This window comes from Panthera leo, chromosome A3 (assembly GCF_018350215.1).
Source record: "Panthera leo isolate Ple1 chromosome A3, P.leo_Ple1_pat1.1, whole genome shotgun sequence".
NCBI classification, from domain to species: domain Eukaryota; kingdom Metazoa; phylum Chordata; class Mammalia; order Carnivora; family Felidae; genus Panthera; species Panthera leo.
The window spans coordinates 119,864,944-119,887,705 of NC_056681.1; the positions used below are offsets into that span (position 1 = coordinate 119,864,944).

The following is a 22,762-nucleotide window of genomic DNA, read 5'->3' on the forward strand; positions in this document are numbered from 1 at the left end:
GTTTCCATGGAGATGGGTTACTGAGGGACAGGGGGAGCATTTGCCCCACTTAGAGCATTAGTCAGGAGCTGCCAGGAGGCTGAACATCTCTAGGTGGGAGCCTTGGACCCCTGTCAACTTCAAGCCCCCCCCCCCCCCCTCCCGCAACTATGGCCTCTGCTCTCCAGGTGCTGGTCTGACACTCTCCCTGCTTAGTTGCTCTCTCTGTGACTGGTCTCCCTAGCAACAAGTCCTGCTAACTCCTTGCTGTTGGCTCCGTGGCTATTTTTAGCTTCACTGCCAGCAGCCCAGTCCTGGTCATTTGCTTGCAACCTCCATATGGATTGCAGGGGAACAGGCAAACAAAGATTCCCGGCCTCTGGTTGGGGGGGGCGGGGGCAGACCTGGACCTCTTAGCACCTATTAGAATTTTGCTATGGACAGAATCTGTCCCTAACTGGGAACTTTGGCAGTGGATTCTGGATGAGGTTCCTGAGACAATGTTGAATTCAGTTCAGCAAACACTATCTAAATCCTCTTCAATGTGCAAGAAGCTCGAGTCCACACTGCTTCCATATGAAGCTGAATAACGTCCAGTCTCTGCCCTCTAGGAATTTTTAATTTGTGGAGGAGAAAGATGAGTGAGTGCACGATTGCCTTAGTATGGGCAAATATTGGCAGGTGCTAAGAGGATTACAAGGTGCTATGGGAGTACCTCGGAGTGGGGGCAGGGCAGTTTTTCAGTAGGGAAAGGTAAGGGGGAGGGGCCAGAGTACCACTGTCCAACAGAACTTTATGCAATGATAAAAATGTTCTAAGATCTGTGCTGTCCAATATAATAGCCCCAGCCACAGGTGGCTCTTGGACACTTGGAATGTGACCAATGCAACTGAGGAAAATAACTTTTATTTTTATTTAATTTTTAATTTATTAAAAACATTGTTTTTATTTATTTTTGAGAGAGAGACAGAGACAGAGACAGAGGGCGAGCAGGGGAGGGGCAGAGAGAGGCGGAGACACAGAATCCAAAGCAGGTTCCAGGCTCTGAGCTGTCAGCATAGAGCCTGACACACGGCTCGAACCCATGAACTGTGAGATCATGAGCTGAAGTCGGACGCTCAACCGCCTGAGCCACCGAGGTGCCCCTAATTTTAATTAATTTAAATAGCACATGCAGTGAGTGGCTACCCTATTGGACAGTTCAGGTCTAGAGAAACTTTGATGGTGGAGATAACTGATGAACTGGAAGGATAGACAGGATTTGGGCTGGTGGGAGTTGAAGGGGAGGAGCAAGGAACAGCATGAGCAAAGGCACAGAGGCAGGAAAGGGCATATTTCGGGAATAGCAAGTGGGTGGGCTGAGTGGGCTGCGTGACATAAGCGCTATACGGCTTGTGGGGGCCTTGAATGCCATGCAGAGGGTTGACTGTAATCAGCAGGTAGTCAGAGTCTAGTGCGTAGCACTGAGGCTTTTGAGCTACAGGTAGGAGAAGGGCAGGATCGGAACAGACATCCATTTTGATCTCACGGCCTTTTGTGCGGACCAGGTCTCCTTGGGATGGCTGCGAGTGCTTTTGTGGCAGAGTATACACAGTGCTTCCTCAATACGTGGCTTTGCAGATGGCTTCATAGGGATCATGGCTTCTCTGGCTTTGAGTAAACGGACTTGTGGTTAAATGTCCTGTTTGATGGCAGCAACATGACCTCCCCCTGTCCTGCCGGCACCGGATTTCATGTCAGAGCGTACCGCAGAACACTGAACTTTGAGTTAAAACCAGCCCAGCAGGCCTGGCGTCCCCACCTTGACCCGTGGGAATTACTGCTCTTTACTGGTGGATCGTGGCCCTCGTGCCTCATCTCAGGTCTTGGAGCTGGAGAGTCAGGTTAATGGCACGTCTTGTGATCATGTTCTTCAGAAACACAGGAGAGCGACACATAGCAGAATGCTGAGATTTATAACAGGACGTGTCCTCGCCACACAGATCCTAGCACTTGTCCTGCTGTTTTCTGGCAACTTACTGGCATCGGAGTCGCTGGAAAATATAATTAAAATGAGAAGTTTGCTCGATGAGTGCAGGATCAGGGCGAAGAGTCAGGTGTCCTTAAGAGGTGTTTCATCAGGCCTGTTGAATCACTGCTTTCTGCCTGTCAAACAGGAAACGGCCCTCTCTTTCAAGTTACCCTCTCTTTTGGGCCATCCTGGATACTTCCTCTCCAACACTTCTTTTAGGCTCTTGACATCCACTAGATCTTTTCATCCAGCAGTTCCCCCTTTCAACATACTTTCTAACGTTTCCAAAAACCTGGCTTGTTTTATGTGACACTCCTATTTCAGGTTTATGATCTTTATTGCAATCAAAAGACCTATCTCAGGGCTCAGTTGGAAGAGCCTGCGACTGTTGATCTCAGGTCATGAGTCTGAGCCCCACATTGGGACTACTGATTTCAGGGTCATGAGTTCGAGCCCCACATTGGGACTACTGATTTCAGGGTCATGAGTTCGAGCCCCACATTGGGTATAGAGATTACTTAAGTAAATAAACTTTAAAAAAAAAAAAAAAAGACCAACTCAGTAACCAGCCTGGGAAGCTTCCTTTGGAAGGTCAAGGACATACATGACCTGAGGATCCTTGAAGGCTGCCCTGTTTTTTTCCTGCTAAAGTCACCTCGTGTCCTAGATTTGAGGCCTCTTCTGTTTTGGGGCACGTCTCTGCCCACTGAGCACCAAGAAGACATGAATCTCTGAGTGACGCATACATACAGAAGGGGGGAAACTTTCCTGTCCGCATAGCTACAAGAGGGGGACGGTGCTCTAGGTTGGTGAGGGGACAACTTTGAGTTGGGTCTTTCTTATGCTTAAGTTGGGAGCTGGGTGGAAGAGGTTAAGATTTGGGCTTAATTTTAAAGGATGAGAACAAGGAAGTTTGGCAGTTGGAGGGAAAGGCTACTTGATTAAGTGGGCCAAGAGAAAGTGAAACTGATAGTCCTTGTCCGAGGTGACACTTTGAATCCTGGCTGCATGCACCAGGGATCGTTACTACTGTCTGAAGAAGTCCCAAGGCCACAGTGTAGAGTCTAAAGTGTTTAACCTCGTATTAGTGGAAAAGGAGATGCCATGGATGAGATCTAGAGTTTTTTATTTTTATTTATTTATTTATTTTTTAATGTTTATTTATTTTTGAGACAGAGAGAGACAGAGCATGAACGGGGGAGGAACAGAGAGAGAGAGGGAGACACAGAATCCGAATCAGGCTCCAGGCTCTGAGCTGTCAGCACAGAGCCCGACGCGGGGCTCGAACTCACGGACCGCGAGATCACGACCTGAACCGAAGTCGGACGCTTAACCGACTGAGCCATCCAGGTGCCCCAAGATCTAGAGTTTTTTAAAAAAGAGCTGGCCAAACCAGATCAGAAATTTCATTTTGAGAGGAGGCCTGGGAGGGGAGGTCTAAAGTGGCCTGTTTACAGGCCCTGGATGCCCAGGAGGCATCAGAGAAGAAGCTCATCCAGAAAGGATTCCAGCAGGCAAGAAGCACAAATTCAGGACTTCTGGTCTCTGCTTGGGGATCGCCTGAAAAACTGTTCCAGATCCCTCGACTGGGTTGAAAGATGGGTTGGAACAGAACAGCCTGACTCCTTCTCCTTGCTGTATGGATGGATTCTGAGTCTCAGTCAGGGTTGGGAGAGCGAAGTGTGAACTCCCCAAGTATTATTTGGAGAAAGCTCTCTGATTTGGAGTCTTCCTCCCTCTTCAGGGCTTGCTTGCTCTGATGGCCCTCAGAAGGGTGCCGAGCCCCAGGAGGGATGGTGGGCCGTCCTTCACAGCACATCTCTTAACCTCCTTATACCAGCACCTGTTCCAGCTGGTATGTTCCCAGCTGACTGTGGCTGGAAGCCAGGCACCTGGGGCAGTATCTCTTTAAGAGATGCTGGTATTCCAGGGCCTGGGAGGGCAGATGTTATCACTTCTATTTTGCAAATGAGAAAACCAGACTTCTTGGGGTTAAGTGACTTGTTCAAGGTCATGGTGATGGAACCAGAACCCAAGTCCAGATTTTCTGACAAGTGCTGCTGGCTAAACAGCTCTCTGCTGCTGACAGCATTTACCTTCAGTTCCTCTGCTCCTCCTTCTAATTCATCTTGCAAACGGAAATCAGGCTGATCTTTCCAAAATAACCATTCATCTGGTCTTGTCAGAAACACCTGTGTTATTCTTCACTGCTGTGGGATATATCCATTGACATCTTTCTCTGCACCCTTTTAGCCTTAGTTGTCTTGGGAGGTGGAGATGGGCAAGGATTTCCCCCCACCTCAGCCCTACATCTCTTATTTCCTTTCTATCTTACTTCATTCCAAATCTGATTCATCTCTGCTCCACACTGACCTCTTAACCTCATTTATCATTCATACTAGCCATTTTTTTTTTTTGTTGGGCTTTCAAGCCATCCAAGTCCACGGGGCTTGGTATTTGTGGTATAGTTATCTTCACAGATGTTTTTTCAATGACCTTTTCCTATCTCTCCAAGTCTAGTTGAATCTGTCAGCTCCTTGAAGGTAGGGCCAAGAGGGTCTGCTTCTTTATCAGATGTGGGTAGAGAGAGAGTGTGTGTGTATGTGTGTCCCTCCTCCCTGGGATAGGGGCCTCTGCTCTGGAGGAGGGAGGTTGAAATGGTTGAGTCCGCACCTGGAGGCTCCAGAAGAGGAATGTAGTCTTCCTGAGCACCAGATGATTGTGCCTGGGAAAGAGGAATTGCTACACTTTTAAACTAGAGTGTGCCCCCCCTGCCCCCCCGCAAACGGGAAAATGGGACATCCAAGGCAGATCCTGAGTGACGTAGGGGACCCAGGGACTTGGCCAGGAAGAGGTTTTCAAAGCCTGAACTCAAGCCACGCGTTTAAGGGACCCCTGTCTATCCACCTGTAGTATGAAGAGGAGAGCCCTCTCCCCAACAGTTCTTGTTCTGGAGCGCTCCCAATTTCTGCAGGCGCCTTCTGTCCATCTCTGTGTGCTTTGAGTTTTCCCTACAGCTTCCTGGGCCTCTACGCTCATCTGTAAGCTTTTTCTTCTTTTTTTTTTTTTGGTGTGCTTCCGAGAGACGGACTTTTACCAACTTTCTCCTGGCTCTCCCAGGCTGTCCGCAACCTCCTCTCTTGTTTTGCCGGCGCTCCTGGTACTCTCCACGCTCCCAGCTTACCTCCGCCGCTGCAGTGCAGCCCCTTCCCTCCCGGGTCCCCTTCCCAGCCTCCGCGGGCTCCCCGCCTCGCCCCGAGGCGTCCCTCGGAGCTCACGCAGAGTTGGGGGTGAAGGGGGCGGGAGGACCAGCCCGGAGGAGGGGGCGGTGCCGCCTCCAGCCCAGGCCTGGGCGGGGTCCTGGGAACGGGCGGAGGCCCAGCCGCGCCCCCAGGCCCCAGCGGCGGCCCGCGCCCCTCGGACGGGAGGAGAGGGGCTGGCCCATTGCCAGCGTCTGAGAGCCGGCCCCCTCCCCCGGCCCGCTCGCAGCCAACCAGGCACTCCAGCGGGGCCCACGTGACCTGGAGTTCTAGACAAAGAAAATGTTCAAGCCCTCCCCCCCACCTCCCCCCTCCCCCTCTCCCTGGCCCCCTCCGCCCCCAGCCCCATCGCCCCCTTCCCCTCCCCCCAGACGGGCAGCTACTTACAGAGCTTCAGGGCCGGGGCTCACACCTGAGCCGGACCACAGAGGGGCTGCACCTGGCCTTATGGGTAGGTTCCTGGACGGAGCCCTGGGGAGACTGGGGGCGGGGAGGCGGCAGGGGCCGGTGGGAGGATCTCTGGGCCGCTGCAGCCCTCTGGATTTGAGAAGAGTCAAAGTCTGCCTCCCTGGCCCGCAGGAGCTGGCTGCTGTGCCTGGCCCGAGTTCTGGAGATGCTGAGTTAGTGCTGTCCCACCCACTCCCTCTTCAGGAGCCCCCAGCCCCACTTCTCCCTGTGCTCAGGTGGGGACTGGCGGTGCAGGGGCCAGAAGAGCAGCCCCAGCGTGTGTGCCCGGGGCAGCAGTCAGTGAAGCTGGGGGGCAGGCCCTGGCCCACGGGAGCTGGGAGACCAGGAGTTGGGCTGGAAGCAGCCCTTTGGCCGAAGTGGCTGGCTGATGGGTTGTCGGCATTTCCTTGCTGACCCGTGCTCTTGGCTGGCGGACCATGCTGTCCTCGGGCCATGCCAACCTTGCAGCCTCTTGGGAGGGACAGTTTCTTCTCCTGCGTGTCACTGGGAGCCACGGGGCAGGCCAGGCAGAGAGAAATGGTGCTGGGTAGGAAGGAGCAGTGTGGCCCTGACAGGGGCTGTGGCACGTCAGCGGCTGCCGTGGAGGGCAGCCTGACGCCGACCTGGGAAGGCAGAGGTGCCTGGGACAGCCTGGGATCTACTGCACCGGCAGTCCACATGGGCGCCCGGACCTCTGACCTTTGGAACGGAAAGCAGCCTGAGTCGCAGAGGAAGGTGGAGGCGGGACAGCTGCCCAGGAAGATGGGCCTGGACGCGGGGCCCTTGCCTCTACTAGAGCAGAGTTGCCAGTGGCTTTCCAGGCTGGACAAACTCCAGAGAAGTGGCTTCCTTGAGCCACGGTAGTGGGGGGTTGGTGCGGTGTCTCCCTGGCCCTGCCCAGTCTCTGGGCCGCTCTGGCGTGGGCTCTTGTGAACTGGGGGTAGGAGCCTTTAGCCCAAATGCCAAAGCCCTGAGTTAACCCTTCTTTCTCCTATTGTTTGCCTGGGGAGGAGGGTGGGAGTGAGCGTGGAAAAAAGGCATTCCCACACTGCCCTAGGCAGACTATTCTAATGAGGCCCCTCCCCCACCCAGCCACCGTCTCTGCCACTTCTTCCCCTTTCCTCTTGCCTCCTGCTGCTAACCCACCCCCATCCTCCTTCCCCCACCCCTGCTGGCCTCGTCCCTATGGAGGCCCCCTTCTTCCTCCTCCTCCTCCGCCTGCCAAAACCCTGCTGGGTGCGCGTTCTCCTGCACCTAGTGGGTTGGGGGTGCTTAACAGCCGTCAGCAGCAGCATCTGACAAGCTGGGGGAAGTTGTGGGGGAAGAATAATGTTCAGGAACTCACAGTGGAGGGGTTGAGAAGAGAGACAAAGGGGCTGTGGGGGAGTGAGGAGGGTGGCATCACGCACGATTCCCTTCTAGACCTGGGGAGCCCGGCACCCACCCGCTGCTGTTCTCTGTGCCAGTGGCTTCACCTTTCCAAAGAAGGCCCCTCCTGCCCTCTGCCACCCGCAGCCTTGTTCTGGCTGAGGGGCCTCGTCACCCCCGAAGCAGGGTCTTTGGGTCTCCCACAGCAGCACCCTGCTGTAGATCCGTGCCTGAAGTTCATGGAGGCATGGTGTTTCTCCGTGAGCGGATCTGGGGCTTCAGTAGTGTTGCCACAGCTGGTCCTGGAAGAGGATGGGGTTGAGCACACACCTAGGCGCACCTTCTTGTGGGGGAGGAGGTGGTAGATAATTGATGGTGGGACTGGGAGGGCAAAGTCCCGGCAGGTGAGCAAGGGGCTTGCGAGGGAAGAAAAGTTGCCCTGCCTTTTTCCACCGCTGGCATCCAGCTCCTTTTCCCAGCTGTTTGTGGGCTGGGGGCAAAGGATGCGGTGTCCCATCTTAGAATTTGTGGAGTCGGGGGAAAGAACCAGGACTTCATCCTCAGTGTTTCAGGACTGCACCAGAAGCAGGGTTGGTCGGTGGCCTGGAGGCAGACGGGAAGACCGAAGGGAAAGAAGGGAAATGAATCGACGACACAGTAGGCCTTTGAGCTTAAAACAAAGGTTCTTCACCTGGGACCCTGGCATCTGGGAGTCCGTTGACAAGCTTTGGAGAGAGAGTCCTTGGAAATCTTGATACTTATATACATCAGATTCTTAAACCAGTCAGAAACAGGTAGTGGAAATCCTTTAGATCAAATGCTTTTTTAGGTTGGGCAACTTGGAAGAGAAAGAAAGGACTGCTTAGAATCGGCTGTTACTGCCAGGCGAAGGCGGGAATGTAGGTGCTCCGACTAGCTTAGAGCTCTTCTACTCCAAGTTGCTTTGTGATATTCTTATGTAGTTATGAGGACGGGCTTGCATTTACAGCTCTAAACTCTCTGGGAAAGCTTCATGTTGAAAGGCAGATTGAAGATGGCATGTTTTTCTCCGAATGTGGTGGAAACAGGTGCAGAGCCTTGAAGTTTGAGATTCACGTGTCCCTCAGATTCAGTAGCTGGGGTGACACTAGGGGAAATGGTTCTCAGAACTAAGGATCAAGGATTTTGTTCTCTTCTGTAGGGTGATGACAGTTTTGGAGCAGGTTTGGGGAAGGATGAGAGTGATGAGGCGAACGGATGGAGGCTGGCCACTTGGGAGCATAATTGGGTTTGGATTGTTAATTGGTCAGTAGGATGGCAGAGAGGATGTGTGGCTTGTAGGGTGTTGGATCTGAAAGGTGCGTGTAGAAAGAAGGGGGGAATCCGATAACATGCATTTGATAACAATGCTAAGAACTCCAGAATGACGTAGGAGCAGACAAGCTCTGTGGCTCTTTCTGTGGGGTTTGAGCAGAGAGGGAACACAGAACAGTGATTTCATCCTTGGTAGACATCACGACAAAACTGGATTTGTGGTCTGGAAGCCAAGACCAGGAATAGCAGGGGTTGATTGCCCAGGAAAATTACAAAGAAAAGGACAAGAGGATCCAATTCGTGCTTGGGAAGTAAGATTGAGGGCGGAGCCAAGGTCTGTGCCTAAGCTGAGGCACACAATTACTGTTTGAGTAGAATTAATCTTCCCATGTCCGAGGGTGGGCAACTGGTGATGCTGACCGATGAAGGAAGATTTTTGTGCGAGGCACAAGAGGAGGTTGGAAAGCAGCCAACTGTTTTGAGTTCACCAACCAACTTCAGATCTTCCCGTTTTCCATGGCAAGCCAGTTGAGTTGATGAGCAAAGAACTCAGCTATACTTCTGTCACTCTCTCCAGGCCACAAAGAGATTGAGAAGAGCCCTCCCGTGTCAAGCGGCCTTGCTAATTCCTGGAGAGGTCAAGGTAACTTCTGTTACCTTTGTTTCTCCAGGCTGAGAAGAAAGCCAAGGTGATTGCAGTAATGAACGCTGTGGAAGAAAACCAGGGGTCTGGCGAGTCTCAGAAGGTGGAGGAGGCCAGCCCTCCCGCGGTGCAGCAGCCCACTGACCCTGCATCCCCCACTGTGGCCACCACACCTGAGCCTGTGGGAGCCGACGCCGGGGATAAGAACGCCACCAAAGCGGCCGATGATGAGCCAGAGTACGAGGTGAGCGGCTCGCTTCTTCACCTGCCTCGTCCAGCTCTTTCCTGGGTCCTTCCACTGCCAGCTCTTCCCGTCCTGCTCTCCTCTCTCCACCTGACCCCAGGCCTCTTCGTCTCCCCAGTCTTGCTCTGTCTCGGTCCGTTCAGATGGAGCTCCCTCCTGGCTGTCCTGACCCTCAGATGCCCAGGGCTGGGGTTGCCACGGGGGGATCAGGGTGGCAGGGCCTCGTGACCACCACGTAATGACTTCTGCTCCTTGGGGCTCCAGGACGGCCGGGGCTTTGGCATTGGGGAGCTGGTGTGGGGGAAACTTCGGGGCTTCTCCTGGTGGCCAGGCCGCATTGTGTCTTGGTGGATGACGGGCCGGAGCCGAGCAGCTGAAGGCACCCGCTGGGTCATGTGGTTCGGAGACGGCAAGTTCTCGGTGGTAAGTTGTGGGGTTTGGTGGTAGCCTCGGGGAGGGACGGGTCTGGGTCCCAGGGGCTATCTAGGCTTTTTGGCTGGGGGCGAGGTCCAGAAGTGGGGCGGGAGAAGCGGTCTCGGAGAGCTGGTGCGCCTGCCAGGCTCTTGCCTCCCAGGACCCTTTCTCCAGAACTCCTTTCCTGCTTGCATTCAGGTCCTCCCCCACGCTTGGGTTGGACTCCTCCTTTGAGCATCGTGTAATCATTTGTCGATGCATCTGGTCCTCTCAAGGGCAGAGGCCGAGTCCTCACGCCTCAGTACCTGCCTGTTGCCGGGCACGCGGTGGGGGCTCGGGTGTGGCCGGAGGAGCAAGGGGGCGTCGCTTGTTCCTCCAGGTGTGTGTTGAGAAGCTGATGCCCCTGAGCTCGTTCTGCAGTGCTTTCCACCAGGCAACCTACAACAAGCAGCCCATGTACCGCAAAGCCATCTACGAGGTCCTGCAGGTGAGTGCCCCTCCGAGGCAGAGGGGGCTTAGGCAGCAGGGACCCCTAGCTGGTCTAGAAGCTGGAGGGCAGACGTTAGGCCCAGGCAGGGGGTCCACCTGTAAGGCCCTTGGGAATCCTCTCTGCGCTCCCCTCCTCCAGTGTTCTCCTGCGGTCCTGCCCTGCCCCTTCTCCCAGCTCTTGCCTCAGGCCACCTTTGCTGTCCTCCAGCCTGTCCTGACGCTCTCCCCAACAAGTGTTGCCCTCCAGGTGGCCAGTAGCCGTGCGGGGAAGCTGTTCCCAGCGTGCCACGACAGCGATGAGAGCGACACTGCCAAGGCCGTGGAGGTGCAGAACAAACAGATGATCGAATGGGCTCTCGGAGGGTTCCAGCCCTCCGGCCCCAAGGGCCTGGAGCCACCCGAAGGTAAATGCAGGTGCTCAGCCCAGCCTTCTGGGACCCCTGCCAGCCAGGTAGCTCCATGCCAGGGCTGGGAAGGCTCTGCCTAGAGGCACCAGGTGCCTCTGTCGAGAGGCCCGGGGGGTGTGTCCCTTTCCCTGGGGTCAGCGTAGGGGCGGTGCTGCTGTGGGACGCAGAATAAGATGCTCCCGTTGGCTTGCTGGCACTGGGGGGCTGGGAGCTAGAACAAGTTGGGGACCAGGCTGCACCCCTTTGTAGGCAGAACAGAGGAGGGGAGGGAGCTGGCACTGCTTGTCCGTGGTAACCACAGTCTCGTCACCTGCTTTCCTTATCCAGAGGAGAAGAACCCCTACAAAGAAGTTTACACAGACATGTGGGTCGAGCCTGAGGCAGCTGCCTATGCACCACCCCCACCAGCCAAAAAGCCCCGAAAGAGCACAACTGAGAAGCCCAAGGTCAAGGAGATCATTGACGAACGCACAAGAGGTAGTTGGCCTGGCTCTGGAGAGAGTGGTGTGGCGAGGCTGGCGTTCAGAGGCGCGGGCGTGGCCCTTGCGGCCCCCTCTGATGCTGGGCTCTCCTCCCCTCCGCAGAGCGGCTGGTGTACGAGGTGCGGCAGAAGTGCCGGAACATCGAGGGTGAGTCCTCGTGGGCACTGACTCCCTGGGAGGTCCATAGTCTGTGGCTCCCGGCACGGGCAGGAGGGCTTGGCTCCTCGTGTGGTGCCCGGCACAGAGTAGCATAGGTATTTAGCAAGGTTCGAACGTCACAGGATGTCAGTACCCAGTCAAGGCCTCTGTCCTGTATGTCCCACCCCCAGCCTGCTTCACACGCTTTCCTGTCAGTGACACGGGCTGGTCCTTAGGGTTTGGGACACTCCAGTGGGTCAGAGCGAGGTGGCCTCTTGGATTTGCTTAAACCTGTGACCTTTGGGCCTTTTACTTTTCCTCACCTTCTCTCATACCGTGGTCATTAGAGCATCTCCTGTCTGTTTCCCTTGACCTAGTCTGTCCAGCGTGGGGCTCTCAGGGCTGGGAAAGATGGGGCAGGAGCACGAGACTTAAAGACAGCCCAGGGACTGGACTGTCCCCAGAGTCACCCAGGGTCAGGGCCTTCTCCTGGGCGGGTTTCTGTCATTGAATTACACCTTTCCTGGGCGGTAGGCGTTGCTGCTCTGAGAGCTAATGAGCTTTAAGATTGGGGCCCTGGTGTCTTCCTGTTCCGTGGGTGCTCTCCCAGATTCCTGTCTGCCTCCTTTTGGGGCTGCGGCTCTAACACGCCCTTTTTTTGTAGCTTTTCTGGCGTGGGCTTTGGCCCAAGGTGGGAAGGGGCCCTTTGGTGACGTTCACTCCGCTTTCTCTGCTGTCCCTGCTTTCTAGACATTTGCATCTCTTGTGGGAGCCTCAACGTCACCCTGGAACACCCTCTCTTCGTTGGAGGAATGTGCCAAAACTGTAAGGTAGGGGCACACCCAGCAGAGACGTGGTTGAGAGTGACCCTGGGGCCCTGGCTCTCTGTGCCATGTCAACTCATTGGGCTTATAGTCACCTGGGGTGGCAGCAACGTTGACCCCACAGTTCACTGTGGACGCAGAGTCCTGATAACAGACCCTGGGCCTTCAGAGCGTTTACTTGCCCTTATTTGTCCTCCCCGGAAAGATTCTTCCCCCTCTAAAGCCCATTCTGCTCCCTGGATGTGGGCTCACAATGTCACGGTCCCTAGTGTGGGGTGAGGGAGAACGGGCCGATGGATGGATGTCCTTGGGGGCCCAGGAGAAAAGTCCAGCACCGCAGCAAGGGACAAGGGGATGCGGTTCCCTCCCTGGCGTTGCTCTCGTGCCTCTTGATTCCACGCACTGCCGTGGGTCAGGAGACCTGCTGTCCCCTGCTCAGACCTGGGCTCGAAGCCCACCTTCGCCGTGGCTGTCCTGGGTGCTGCCTGATGGTCTCTGACCCTCCCCTCTGCTGTCTAGAACTGCTTTCTGGAGTGCGCCTACCAGTACGATGACGACGGCTATCAGTCCTACTGCACCATCTGTTGTGGGGGACGCGAGGTGCTCATGTGTGGGAACAACAACTGTTGCAGGTGAGGGTCCCTGCCTGGCCCGCAGCCCCCCAGCCGAGCTCCGCCCGGGGCCAAGCGCCCCCCCCCCACCCGGCCTCGGCCCGGCCGCGCTCCAGCCCTGCTCCACTGGGCTTCCTTCCAGGTGCTTCTGTGTGGAGTGTGTGGATCTGTTGGTGGGGCCGGGGGCCGCCCAGGCGGCCATCAAGGAGGACCCCTGGAACTGCTACATGTGCGGGCACAAGGGCACCTACGGGCTGCTGCGGCGGCGGGACGACTGGCCCTCGCGGCTGCAGATGTTCTTTGCCAATAACCACGACCAGGAGTTTGTGAGTGCCGGGCCCGGGGCGCCTCTTTCCACCCCCTCCCTGCCGGACCAGAGGGCAGGCTCGGCCAGAGCCAGAGTGCTTGGGTGGTCGAGGGGCCTGGGCAGGGGTGCGGGTTTGGAAAGCCAGGGCAGCCCCAGTTGGCTGGGGGGAGGCCAGCCCCGGGTGCAGGCCTGCAGAATCCTGGCCGTTCACCTGGCCTGTTGTGCTCATGCCTAGGACCCTCCGAAGGTTTACCCACCTGTCCCAGCCGAGAAGAGGAAGCCCATCCGGGTGCTGTCTCTATTCGACGGAATTGCTACAGGTGAGTGTGTGGCACGGACCCCAAGATGTGCCACCGTCCTGGTCCCGGGACGAGGAGGCTTTGCCTGAGGGACCATGTGTGTGTAACTCCGGCAAAACGGAGTGATAGTTAACGTGACAGCTGTTAAAATATTACCTCAGAGAGGAAACTTCTGTGCTCAATGAGAAGTAAAATCAGTGGTAAACCAGCATGTTTCTCTATGGGGGAGGCACTGCAGCAGAGGACAGGGTGGTCGTTAGCCAGAGATCATTGAAGATTTTCACAAAGCCTCAAAGGACAGACTCGGCGACCAAAACAAAAACACAGGCAGTTCTGTTGTGTGATGACTGTAACTTACAGTAAAACAAAAAAAAACAAAAAAAACAAAAAAAAAAACTATCAACAAGGGAGTCTAAAGAATATTTAAATCACCCATAATTTCATAATTAGTGTTTTGGTGTCTGTCCTTTTATATTTTTTTTTCTGCGGGTATATGAATGTGTGTTTATATAATCATGCATAGATAGATAAATAAAACGAAAGGATAGTAAAATGCACACTGTGTTGTAACTTGCCTTTTCATTTGATACTATGAGTGCTTTTTCATGTTAACATGGACCTCCCTTACTGGAAAATGCTTCATAGGATTCCATTGGGTAAAAGTACCATCATTTATTTAACTGATCTCTGTTGGGTTGTTTACTGTTTTTTCTCTGTTACGAGTAGTCCTTGACAATATCTTTATACACACATACACACATAGACTGTTCTCTTGTAGGGAATGCCGGGTCACCGTATGGGAAGTTTTTTTCATGCGGTTCTTGACCTTGCCAGAGTGCCCTCCCGAGAGGTGCTACTGACCTCTGTCCATCTGCCAAGCCCCTAGGCCGAGGGCTTCTCCGTTTTTGTTTTTGTTTTTTTTTTTAAAGGTTTACTTTTTTTAACATTTATTTCTTTTGAGAAAGGGAGAGCACATGTGAGGGGGAGGGACAGACAGAGAGGGAGAGAATCCCGAGCAAGTTCCACCATGCTAGTGCAGGGCTCCAACCCATGAACCAGGAGATCATGACCTCAACCACCCAGGTGCCCTGAGGGCTTTTCAGTTTTGTTTTTTTTTTAATGTTTGTTTGTTCTTGAGAGAGAGAGAGAGAGACAGAGTGCTAGTGGGAGAGGGGTAGAGAGAGAGGAAGACCATGAATCTGAAACAGGTTCCAGGCTCTGAGCTGTCAGCCCAGAGCCCGACGCGGGGCTCAAACCCACAAACTGTGAGATCGTGACCTGAGCCGAAATCGGACACCCAACTGACGAAGCCACCCAGGTGCCCCGGCTTCTCAGTTCTTAAGAAAGGAACAACCCTCTTCAGAACTTGTGACCAGAGGGAGACGGGCTGTCAGAGGGCCAGGGTGGGGTAGCATCCCGGGCCAGATGCTTATGTGCTCAGCTCCACGTTGGTATTAGGTGAACGTGGAGAAGTTAATTTACAGCCTTGGTTTCCCAGGCCAGAACCTTGAGGCCTTCTGGAACCACGTCACACCCCAACAGGCTGTAAATGCTCCTTGGTGGGGAGGCCTGTTGAGCAGTGGAGATGATGCTGTTTCTCCGGAAGCTCTCAGGGTCTGTTCTAATTGTTTCCTTGCCCTCAATTAGCAGGCATTTGTGGAGGGATCGTGGTAAGAAAGTGAGTGTAGCTCGCTCAGGAGGAAACACAAATGAGACTCCTCTGTCCTGAAGACCCTTTGCAGCCTAACTGCTGAATTAGAAATACACACCGTTGTAATGAGTTGGGGAGAGACGCAGAGTGCTAGGGGCTTCCAGGGGCAGGGAGGTGCTTCCAGGGGGCTGCGGGGTGGGGGGTGGGGGGTGTTGACGAAACCTTGTAGAGCAGGTGGCATTTATTTATGTTGAGTCTTGGAGGCTGGGTAGAATTGCAGCAGGAGGCCATGGGTGAGGGGTGAGGAAGGCTAGTATATGCAGGATGTAGAAACAGCAAAGAAGAGGCCTCCCCAAAAGTCACCTGCTATTCTCTCTGGTCCTGAAAACCATCTGTTGTCTGCTCTTGACTGCCTTTTTGCTCATGCCAAAGTAGGCATGACAGAGGTCCAGAAGGATCCTGCAGCTTACCGGGCAGGGTAGGGTTCAGGCCTGTTGCTGACCCATGTGTCTAGCCAGCCAGAGAGCCCCCTGCGAAGACCAGGGTGCTGGGAAGGAGACCCAGTGACCGTGCCTTTTGCTGGCTGGCACAGGGCTTCTGGTGCTGAAGGACTTGGGCATTCAGGTGGACCGCTACATCGCTTCCGAGGTGTGTGAGGACTCCATCACAGTGGGCATGGTGCGGCACCAGGGGAAGATCATGTACGTCGGGGACGTCCGCAGCGTCACACAGAAGCATGTATGTCAGCGCAGTGGGACCCGTCCCGCCTTCTCTGCGTCCCTTGCGCTTTGCTCCTGGGGGGGCGGCAGCGCCCCCTTGCATTCTGTTCATTTGCTCTTTTCCTTTGTCCTTTTCCCCAGCCTCTTCTCCTCTTCCGTTTTCCTCCTGTCTGCAGAGGAAGATGGGCAGCCCCCAGCTAGCTTTTCAGGGCCTTTTTACTAGAGCGCCTTGGTTCCCGTTTTTCTAATACTTTTGGCAACAGCTTTACCAGCCTCCATTTCTGGGGCGCTCTGGCAGCGTCTTGCCCAAGTGACCCTTTGTCTTTCCAGTTATCTAGCTCTACCCCTGAAACTGCAGGCCCTCGGGGATCCCCAAGGGCATTTGGAGGGTGTTCAGATGGCCCAGATACCCTGTCCAAAATGTGCAGAGCACAAAGTACCCTCAGATGCAGCTGCCCAGCCCGGACTGCCTTCCCTCTAAGTGGCTGCTTTTCCTGTCAGGAGCACGCTGTTTCCCTGCTGGCCTCAGAGATTATCCGGTTGAATCCCTTTGTTTAGGAAACTGAGCTCAGAGAGCCTCAGTGCCCATGGGGCGGTGTGTGTGTGTTTGGGAGAGGGGGGCATATATGTGGTATTAGATACGAACGTATGTAGTGAGCATACCAAGCAGCTGGGTCTCCTGTCTCCCATGCCAAAGCACTTTTTTGCCAGATTCACAGATAATTTCTTCCTTTCTGCCTCTGTCCCCGGACATCAGGCCATCACGTTACCTTTATCCTCCCAGATCCAGGAGTGGGGCCCGTTCGATCTGGTGATTGGGGGCAGTCCTTGCAATGATCTCTCCATCGTCAACCCTGCCCGTAAAGGACTCTACGGTAGGTGCCGTGCTCACCCCTCCACCTTCTGAGCTGGTGCTTCCGCACGTAGGTTTCCTACTTGGATATTTCTGCCCTGGGACAGCTACTCCCAATGACCCTGTCCTCCCTTGCCCTCCCTGTGCCCGAGCCACACCACTGTCTCATGCAGACAGCCCCAGCTGATGGCTTTCTCTTCCGACCTCTCAGAGGGCACTGGCCGGCTCTTCTTTGAGTTCTACCGCCTCCTGCATGATGCGCGGCCCAAGGAGGGAGATGATCGCCCCTTCTTCTGGCTCTTTGAGAATGTGGTGGCCATGGGCGTTAGTGACAAGAGGGACATCTCGCGATTTCTCGAGGTATAGCCAGCAACCTTGGTTTGGCCAGCTCACTAATGGCTTCTACCTTGGACTGCTGCTTTATCCCTGTCTCATCTGCATTGTGGAGCTGGGGACTGGTGACTTCTGCTTTGCAAGGGGCCTGTTTGGGAAGCTCAGGGCTTCCCATTTAGGGAGGAAACATTGCTAGAAGCCGACCCTGGAAAGAACCTGTGGTCTCACTCTAAGAGGTAGTATGTGGGTGTGGGCCTCAGGGCTTGAAGGACTGTTCCTAAGTCAGGTGGGGTGCCAGACTCCTAGAGTTGGGGTTCTGTGTGGTGCTTCACTGGGGGAACCTTTGAGATGGCCAGATCAATTTTCCCCAACCAGAATGGCTTGCCCTCACTCCCTGGCACCACGACAGATGCCCTGTGGCATCTGAGAAGGAAAAAACATGGCTTACCGTGGGTCCCAGCTCAGCTCTGAGCCGGCTGGAGCCGTGCACTCAGGATCTCTGTGGCCAGAGGCATTCTTGGGGTGGGCAGTCTGGGAGCTCGAGCCCGTGCTCCCGCTCGGTGTTCTTACGTTAAGCGCAAGCGTCTGTTTGGCTCATAATCTGGACACACAGTGAACGCATCCACACTCATTGGAACTTTCTTACTCAGAGCCTCTGGGTGAGCTAGAGGTATGTAGTCCAATAGGGTAGCCATCAGCCACGCGTGGTATTTAAATTGACATTAAAATTCCTCAGTCGCTCTAACCTCATTTCAAGTACTCGTTAGCCACCTGCAGCTACTCCATTGAACAGGGCAGACAGAAAACATTTCCGTCATCACAGGGTGTTCAGTTGGACTGCAGTGGTCTAGAATGTTCTAATGAGAGCATGTGGAATGTGGCTGGGTTCCATTCTGGCTTTTCCTAGAGGCTTCAGGCTGTTCCACTGTGTGGCTTCCTGAGAGAGGAGTAAGCGCCTTTGAGGCTGTAAGGCTCTAAAACTAGCAAAATTTCCTGGCGCACTCTGATTTTCCTCTGTTGCTCATCTTTAATCTTTCTCCTGTTTTGTAGTCCAACCCTGTGATGATTGATGCCAAAGAAGTGTCAGCTGCACACAGGGCCCGCTACTTCTGGGGGAACCTTCCTGGTATGAACAGGTTGGTGAGAGAGCCCGGGTCTGGGGTGGCTGCGGGTTGGTGTGGACAGGCAGCTCAGGCCAAGGAGGAAGAGGTCACTGAGGGGCCCTCTTGGGCAGCCACCCCTGCTGACCAGCTTGCCACTCTGCCATGTTTTTCTCTGTTTCCTTCTCCTTGAGGGAGAAGGCGAGTCAGGGCATAGAAAATACTTGCCTGAGAAATCAGAAACTAATGGCTGAAATAAGACCTTTGAAAGTGCACCCTTTACACAAAAGGAGAATCCCCATGCTGCTGAGCTACATAGTTTGCGCTCCCACGTCGGTGATGGATCCAGACTGCGCTTGTCCTTAGTCTTCTAGGTGAAGCCACGGAGGGTGGATGTGGGATGGGAAGGAGTGGTGCCCACACCTGGGCCACATCTGCTCCAGGAGAGGGACCCTCGAAGCAACACTGGGCAGCTTAGAGGGTCCAGCTTCGCTTGTCATCCCCACACTTTGTTAGCTTCAGGTCCTTTGTTGGAAGGATGTTCTTTGTTTAGGTTACATAGGTAGAGATTTTAATGTCCAGATGTTCATGAAGGCAACTTCATTTCTTCAGTGGAATAAATGCATTCTAAAAAGGCCTATGAGGAGAAAGGAATTCTGGTTGAGAGTCTGTTTAAGAGCAGAGTGAGACCCACCCAATCTAGATATCTGTTATGTAGGGAAATATTTTCCAGGATGTTCTTTTTTTCTTTTCCAGAATGTTCTAAGAGTGGATTATATACCTTGCTATATCTATAAATCAGAAACATCGTCTAACCTGGCCTCAGTCTTCTCCTCTTCCTCTCATCCATTAGCGTGAAGTTGTAGGAACATCCCTCGTCTCCTACCCATGTCGCAAAACTGCTTGCTGTCTTTTGTGAGGGCTTATTGATGGGAGGAGATGGGTCAGGAGGAGAGCTGGCCTGAAAACTGTTTCAGTGCCCTCCTCAGCTCCCAAGACGTATGTGTACTGGAAGGGCAGACTGGATTACACAATCCGGTGTTTCATGGAGCCACGAACTCAGTGTCTCCTCGCGGATCTTGGTCCTGTGGGATTATTCTCACTTGCTTCTTCCGACTCTAAAATTCTAGAACTCTGACCTTCGAGGAGGACCAGAGGTACCACAAGGGACCAAGTAGAGTGAGTGTGTGCGTGAACAGGGCAGAGGCTGGAGGCGCCCACTCAGGCCGTGGGTCCCTGTGGGTCCCACGCTGAGGTGGTGGACTGCCATGGGAAACCTTCACTAAGTATTCTGAAAGGTCAGAAAAGGTCAGCGCCGAAGGTGATGTTCAGTGATCTGCTCTGCCCTGTGAGAAGTGACACATTGAATGTCACGGAATTTTAGTCTTCTGGGGACTGTGCAAGAACGTAGGCCTTTTTAACTATACATTTAAGGTGCACACTTGGATGAATTTCATCCAGCATACACACCCATGGAAACCGTCACCATAGTCAAGATACAGAACCTTTGGTCACCCCCAAAGCCTGACAGATACTTTGAAAGCTCAGTATATTTAAAGATAACTGACAAGAGCGATTGGGTTTTCCTTCTTTGGGGCAGGTGTTACCTGCTTATTCGTGGATTGAGACCACTGTGGAACTTCCCGTTAAGGATTAATACTTGCCGCACTGTCCTGGGATGGCTGCAGTGTGTGTGCCTGTGTTTGGGGGGCGTTTGAAGGGGGTCACAACGTGTGCGGGTGACCTCCGCCCTCTTTTCCTTCTCCGTGTGAATCACGGCCGCCCGGCGCGTCCCCGATGCTCTCCTGGTCTCGGGCGTTACCTTCTCTTTCTGCCTCCTAGGCCGTTGGCATCCACTGTGAACGATAAGCTGGAGCTGCAGGAGTGTCTCGAGCACGGCAGAATAGCCAAGGTTAGCCCCCTGGCACCAAAGCCGTCTGCTGGGGGGGGCAGGGAGAGGGGCAGAGAGGGCGGGGTGAGCCGGAGTGGCCTCTGGGGCCGTGTCCACAGCTAGTGTGGAGGATGCACTTTGGGAGGTGACACGGGGTCACGCAGCCAGCCGGCCAGAGGGGCGGGCCCGGGGGACAGCTTGGAGGGCAAGGAGAGAGATCAGAAGTCCTTCCGAGTCTCCGGCGCATCCGTTGAGCGTCGCCTGCTGGTCCTGTGGGAAGCAGACACTCGATAAGACGTCTTTGCCAGAGTCCCTGGATCCGCTCGGGCTTTTAAGCTTTTTGGCCAGGGCCTGTTGCACGAGCCTTCGGGACCGCACGTCTCTCCTGTGATGTGGAAGCCGCATCTCTCTCTGGAGAAATCTCCTGGAGCGAGTGCACTAGGCGTCAGGGCCCACGAGAGCAGGCACCGACATTCGCCAACACTCTGCAGGGACCCCAGAGGTGTCCGAGCTCCCGAGTCGTTTGGCTTCCTTTTGCCTGCAAGTTACTTCACGTGTGCAAGAACCAGTTCTCAGAAGACTTAGGAAGTTCAGTCCTGGGCTCGAGCTGCTACTTCTCAAGTCCTTGGCCAGCGGGACTGGACTAAGGATGGCCGGGTGACCTCAAAGTGGGACGAAGAGCAGGGCGGTGGGATCTGCCGAGGCTCACGCCGGAGCCTCACCCCGGCCACCGGAACGGACCGGGCCTGACTTGTCAGTGTCGGACTTGCCTGTCCCGGCAAGGGCCTGGCACATGTGTTAGACGCACAGCCGGCGGATGAGTGCTCATTCTTTTCCTCTCCTTGTTTCTAGTTCAGCAAAGTGAGGACCATTACTACTAGGTCGAACTCCATAAAGCAGGGCAAAGACCAGCATTTCCCCGTCTTCATGAACGAGAAAGAGGACATCTTATGGTGCACTGAAATGGAAAGGTAGTACCGAGGCCGGGTGCTGGTGTCGTGGGGTGTGTGGGGTGAAGCGGTGGCTGTCTGTGAGGGAGGAGGGATCGCTGCCTCCTCCGGCCAGGCTCGTACCTTCCACAGGTACCCTGTGAGCGGTGGGTCCTCCCAAGTGTTTCCTGACAGGGCAGGTTCCTGGGGAGGACTCCTGCGCATCGTGAGGTTGGTCACACAGGGTAAGAGGGGTCTAGGAATCGGTTCGTGGTGCCTTGGCTCGCTCCCAGAGGTCCTTGCTCAAGCTGCTAAACCGCAGGATCTTCCTCCACTTGTGCTGCTCGTTGTAGGTACTTTGCACACCGGGGCAGCGCGGGACCAAGGTAGGCCTCGCGGCCTCAGCACTCTGATTTGGTGCAAACCAGACTCTGGGGCTAGATTACCTCTTCAGTGTCAGTGTAACTGCAGCTTAGCCAGAGAGACCATTTACGCAAATGAACAGAACAAACAGAAACTTGAAGCTTCTGAACTCAGGCAAGAGTCCAACTCCTTTGTTGAGTCTGCTCTTGTGGAGAAGATACCAGGGGTGGTGGGGTGGGGGGTGTATTTATCTATCTAAATGTTTATTTTTTATTATTTTTGAGAGAGAGAGAGAGAGAGAGAGAGAGAGCACGCGTGCATGGGGGAAGGGCAGAGAGAGAGGGAGACACAGAATCCGAAGCAGGCTCCAGGCTCTGAGCTGTCAGCACAGAGCCCGACGCGGGGCTCGAACTCACAGGCTGTGAGATCACGACCTGAGTCGAAATCGGATGCTTAACCGACTGAGCCGCCCAGGCGTGCCCTAGGGATGTGCATTTAAGTATATAGACTTCCATACCCGCCGTGCCTGTGTCTCCATCCTCTCAGGCGGAGGTGTTTTTCACAAATGCTAACTTTGTACTGGGAGGCGCCTCTCGGACAGCGATTATCTTACTTTCCTTCAGGTCCACAGAAAGTGGCTGGGTGCCTGAGTCGTGCTTGGTGAAGAAGGGCAGAAGATTTGGCAGACTCGCCCACGCCCACATTGACCCCTGCCCTTTCTGCCTTGTGTCTCTAGGGTGTTTGGCTTCCCTGTCCACTATACCGACGTCTCCAACATGAGCCGCTTGGCGAGGCAGAGACTGCTGGGCCGGTCATGGAGTGTGCCCGTCATCCGCCACCTCTTCGCTCCGCTGAAGGAATATTTTGCTTGTGTGTAAGGGACATGAGGGCAAACCGAGGTAGTGACACAAAGTTAAACAAACAAACAAAAAACACAAAACACAACAAAACACCAACAACATGAGGATGGAGAGAAGTATCAGCACCCAGAAGAGAAAAAGGAATTTAAAACAAAAACCACAGAGGCGGAAATACCGGAGGGCTTTGCCTTTTGCAAAAAGGGTTGGACATCATCTCCTGATTTTTCAATGTTAATCTTCAGTCCTATTTAAAAACAAAACCAAGCTCCCCTCCCCCCCCCCCTTTTTTTTTTTCGGTCAAACCTTTTGTTTTCTACTCTTTTCAGAGGGGTTTTCTGTTTGTTTGGGTTTTTGTTTCTTGCTGTGACTGAAACAAGAAGGTTTATTGCAGCAAAAATCGGTAACAAGACATAGTAACGATACCTTGCAGAGGAAGGATGGGAGAGAAGGAAGAAAGGAAATTCTATAGAAATCTATATATTGGATTTTTTTTTTTTTTTTTTTTTTTTTTTTTTTTTACTATATATCTTTTTTTGTTGTTGTCTCTAGCCTGATCAGATAGGAGCACAAGCAGGGGACAGAAAACAGTGACACTCAGCGGCAGAATTCCCTCCCAGCCACTGAGCTGTCTTGCCAGCACCATTCCTGGTCATGCAAAACAGAACCCAACTAGCAGCAGGGAGACAGAACACACAAGACCCTTTTATACAGTATTTCAGGTGCCTACCACACAGGAAACCTTGAAGAAAATCAGTTTCTAGAAGCCGCTGTTACCTCTTGTTTACAGTTTATATATATATGATAGATATGAGATATATATATAAAAGGTACTGTTAACTACTGTACA

At 53.9% G+C, this 22,762-nt stretch overlaps 1 protein-coding gene across 1 annotated transcript in view; it reads left to right on the top strand.

Annotated features, from left to right (window-relative positions):
• Positions 1–22,212, top strand: part of DNMT3A (DNA methyltransferase 3 alpha) — a 98,509-nt gene extending 76,297 nt beyond the window's left edge. Inside the window, exons 7-23 of the mRNA XM_042933514.1 lie at positions 9,030–9,245; positions 9,510–9,668; positions 10,039–10,146; positions 10,396–10,552; positions 10,883–11,032; positions 11,140–11,184; positions 11,926–12,005; positions 12,519–12,631; positions 12,753–12,936; positions 13,153–13,237; positions 15,460–15,605; positions 16,371–16,461; positions 16,651–16,799; positions 17,823–17,908; positions 19,715–19,784; positions 20,616–20,734; positions 21,792–22,212. Coding sequence (XP_042789448.1) covers positions 9,030–9,245; positions 9,510–9,668; positions 10,039–10,146; positions 10,396–10,552; positions 10,883–11,032; positions 11,140–11,184; positions 11,926–12,005; positions 12,519–12,631; positions 12,753–12,936; positions 13,153–13,237; positions 15,460–15,605; positions 16,371–16,461; positions 16,651–16,799; positions 17,823–17,908; positions 19,715–19,784; positions 20,616–20,734; positions 21,792–21,933 — 2,100 coding nt within the window. The 3' untranslated portion in view covers positions 21,934–22,212. The remainder of the gene's footprint in view (positions 1–9,029; positions 9,246–9,509; positions 9,669–10,038; positions 10,147–10,395; positions 10,553–10,882; positions 11,033–11,139; positions 11,185–11,925; positions 12,006–12,518; positions 12,632–12,752; positions 12,937–13,152; positions 13,238–15,459; positions 15,606–16,370; positions 16,462–16,650; positions 16,800–17,822; positions 17,909–19,714; positions 19,785–20,615; positions 20,735–21,791) is intronic.
• The last annotated feature ends 550 nt before the right edge of the window (positions 22,213–22,762 follow it).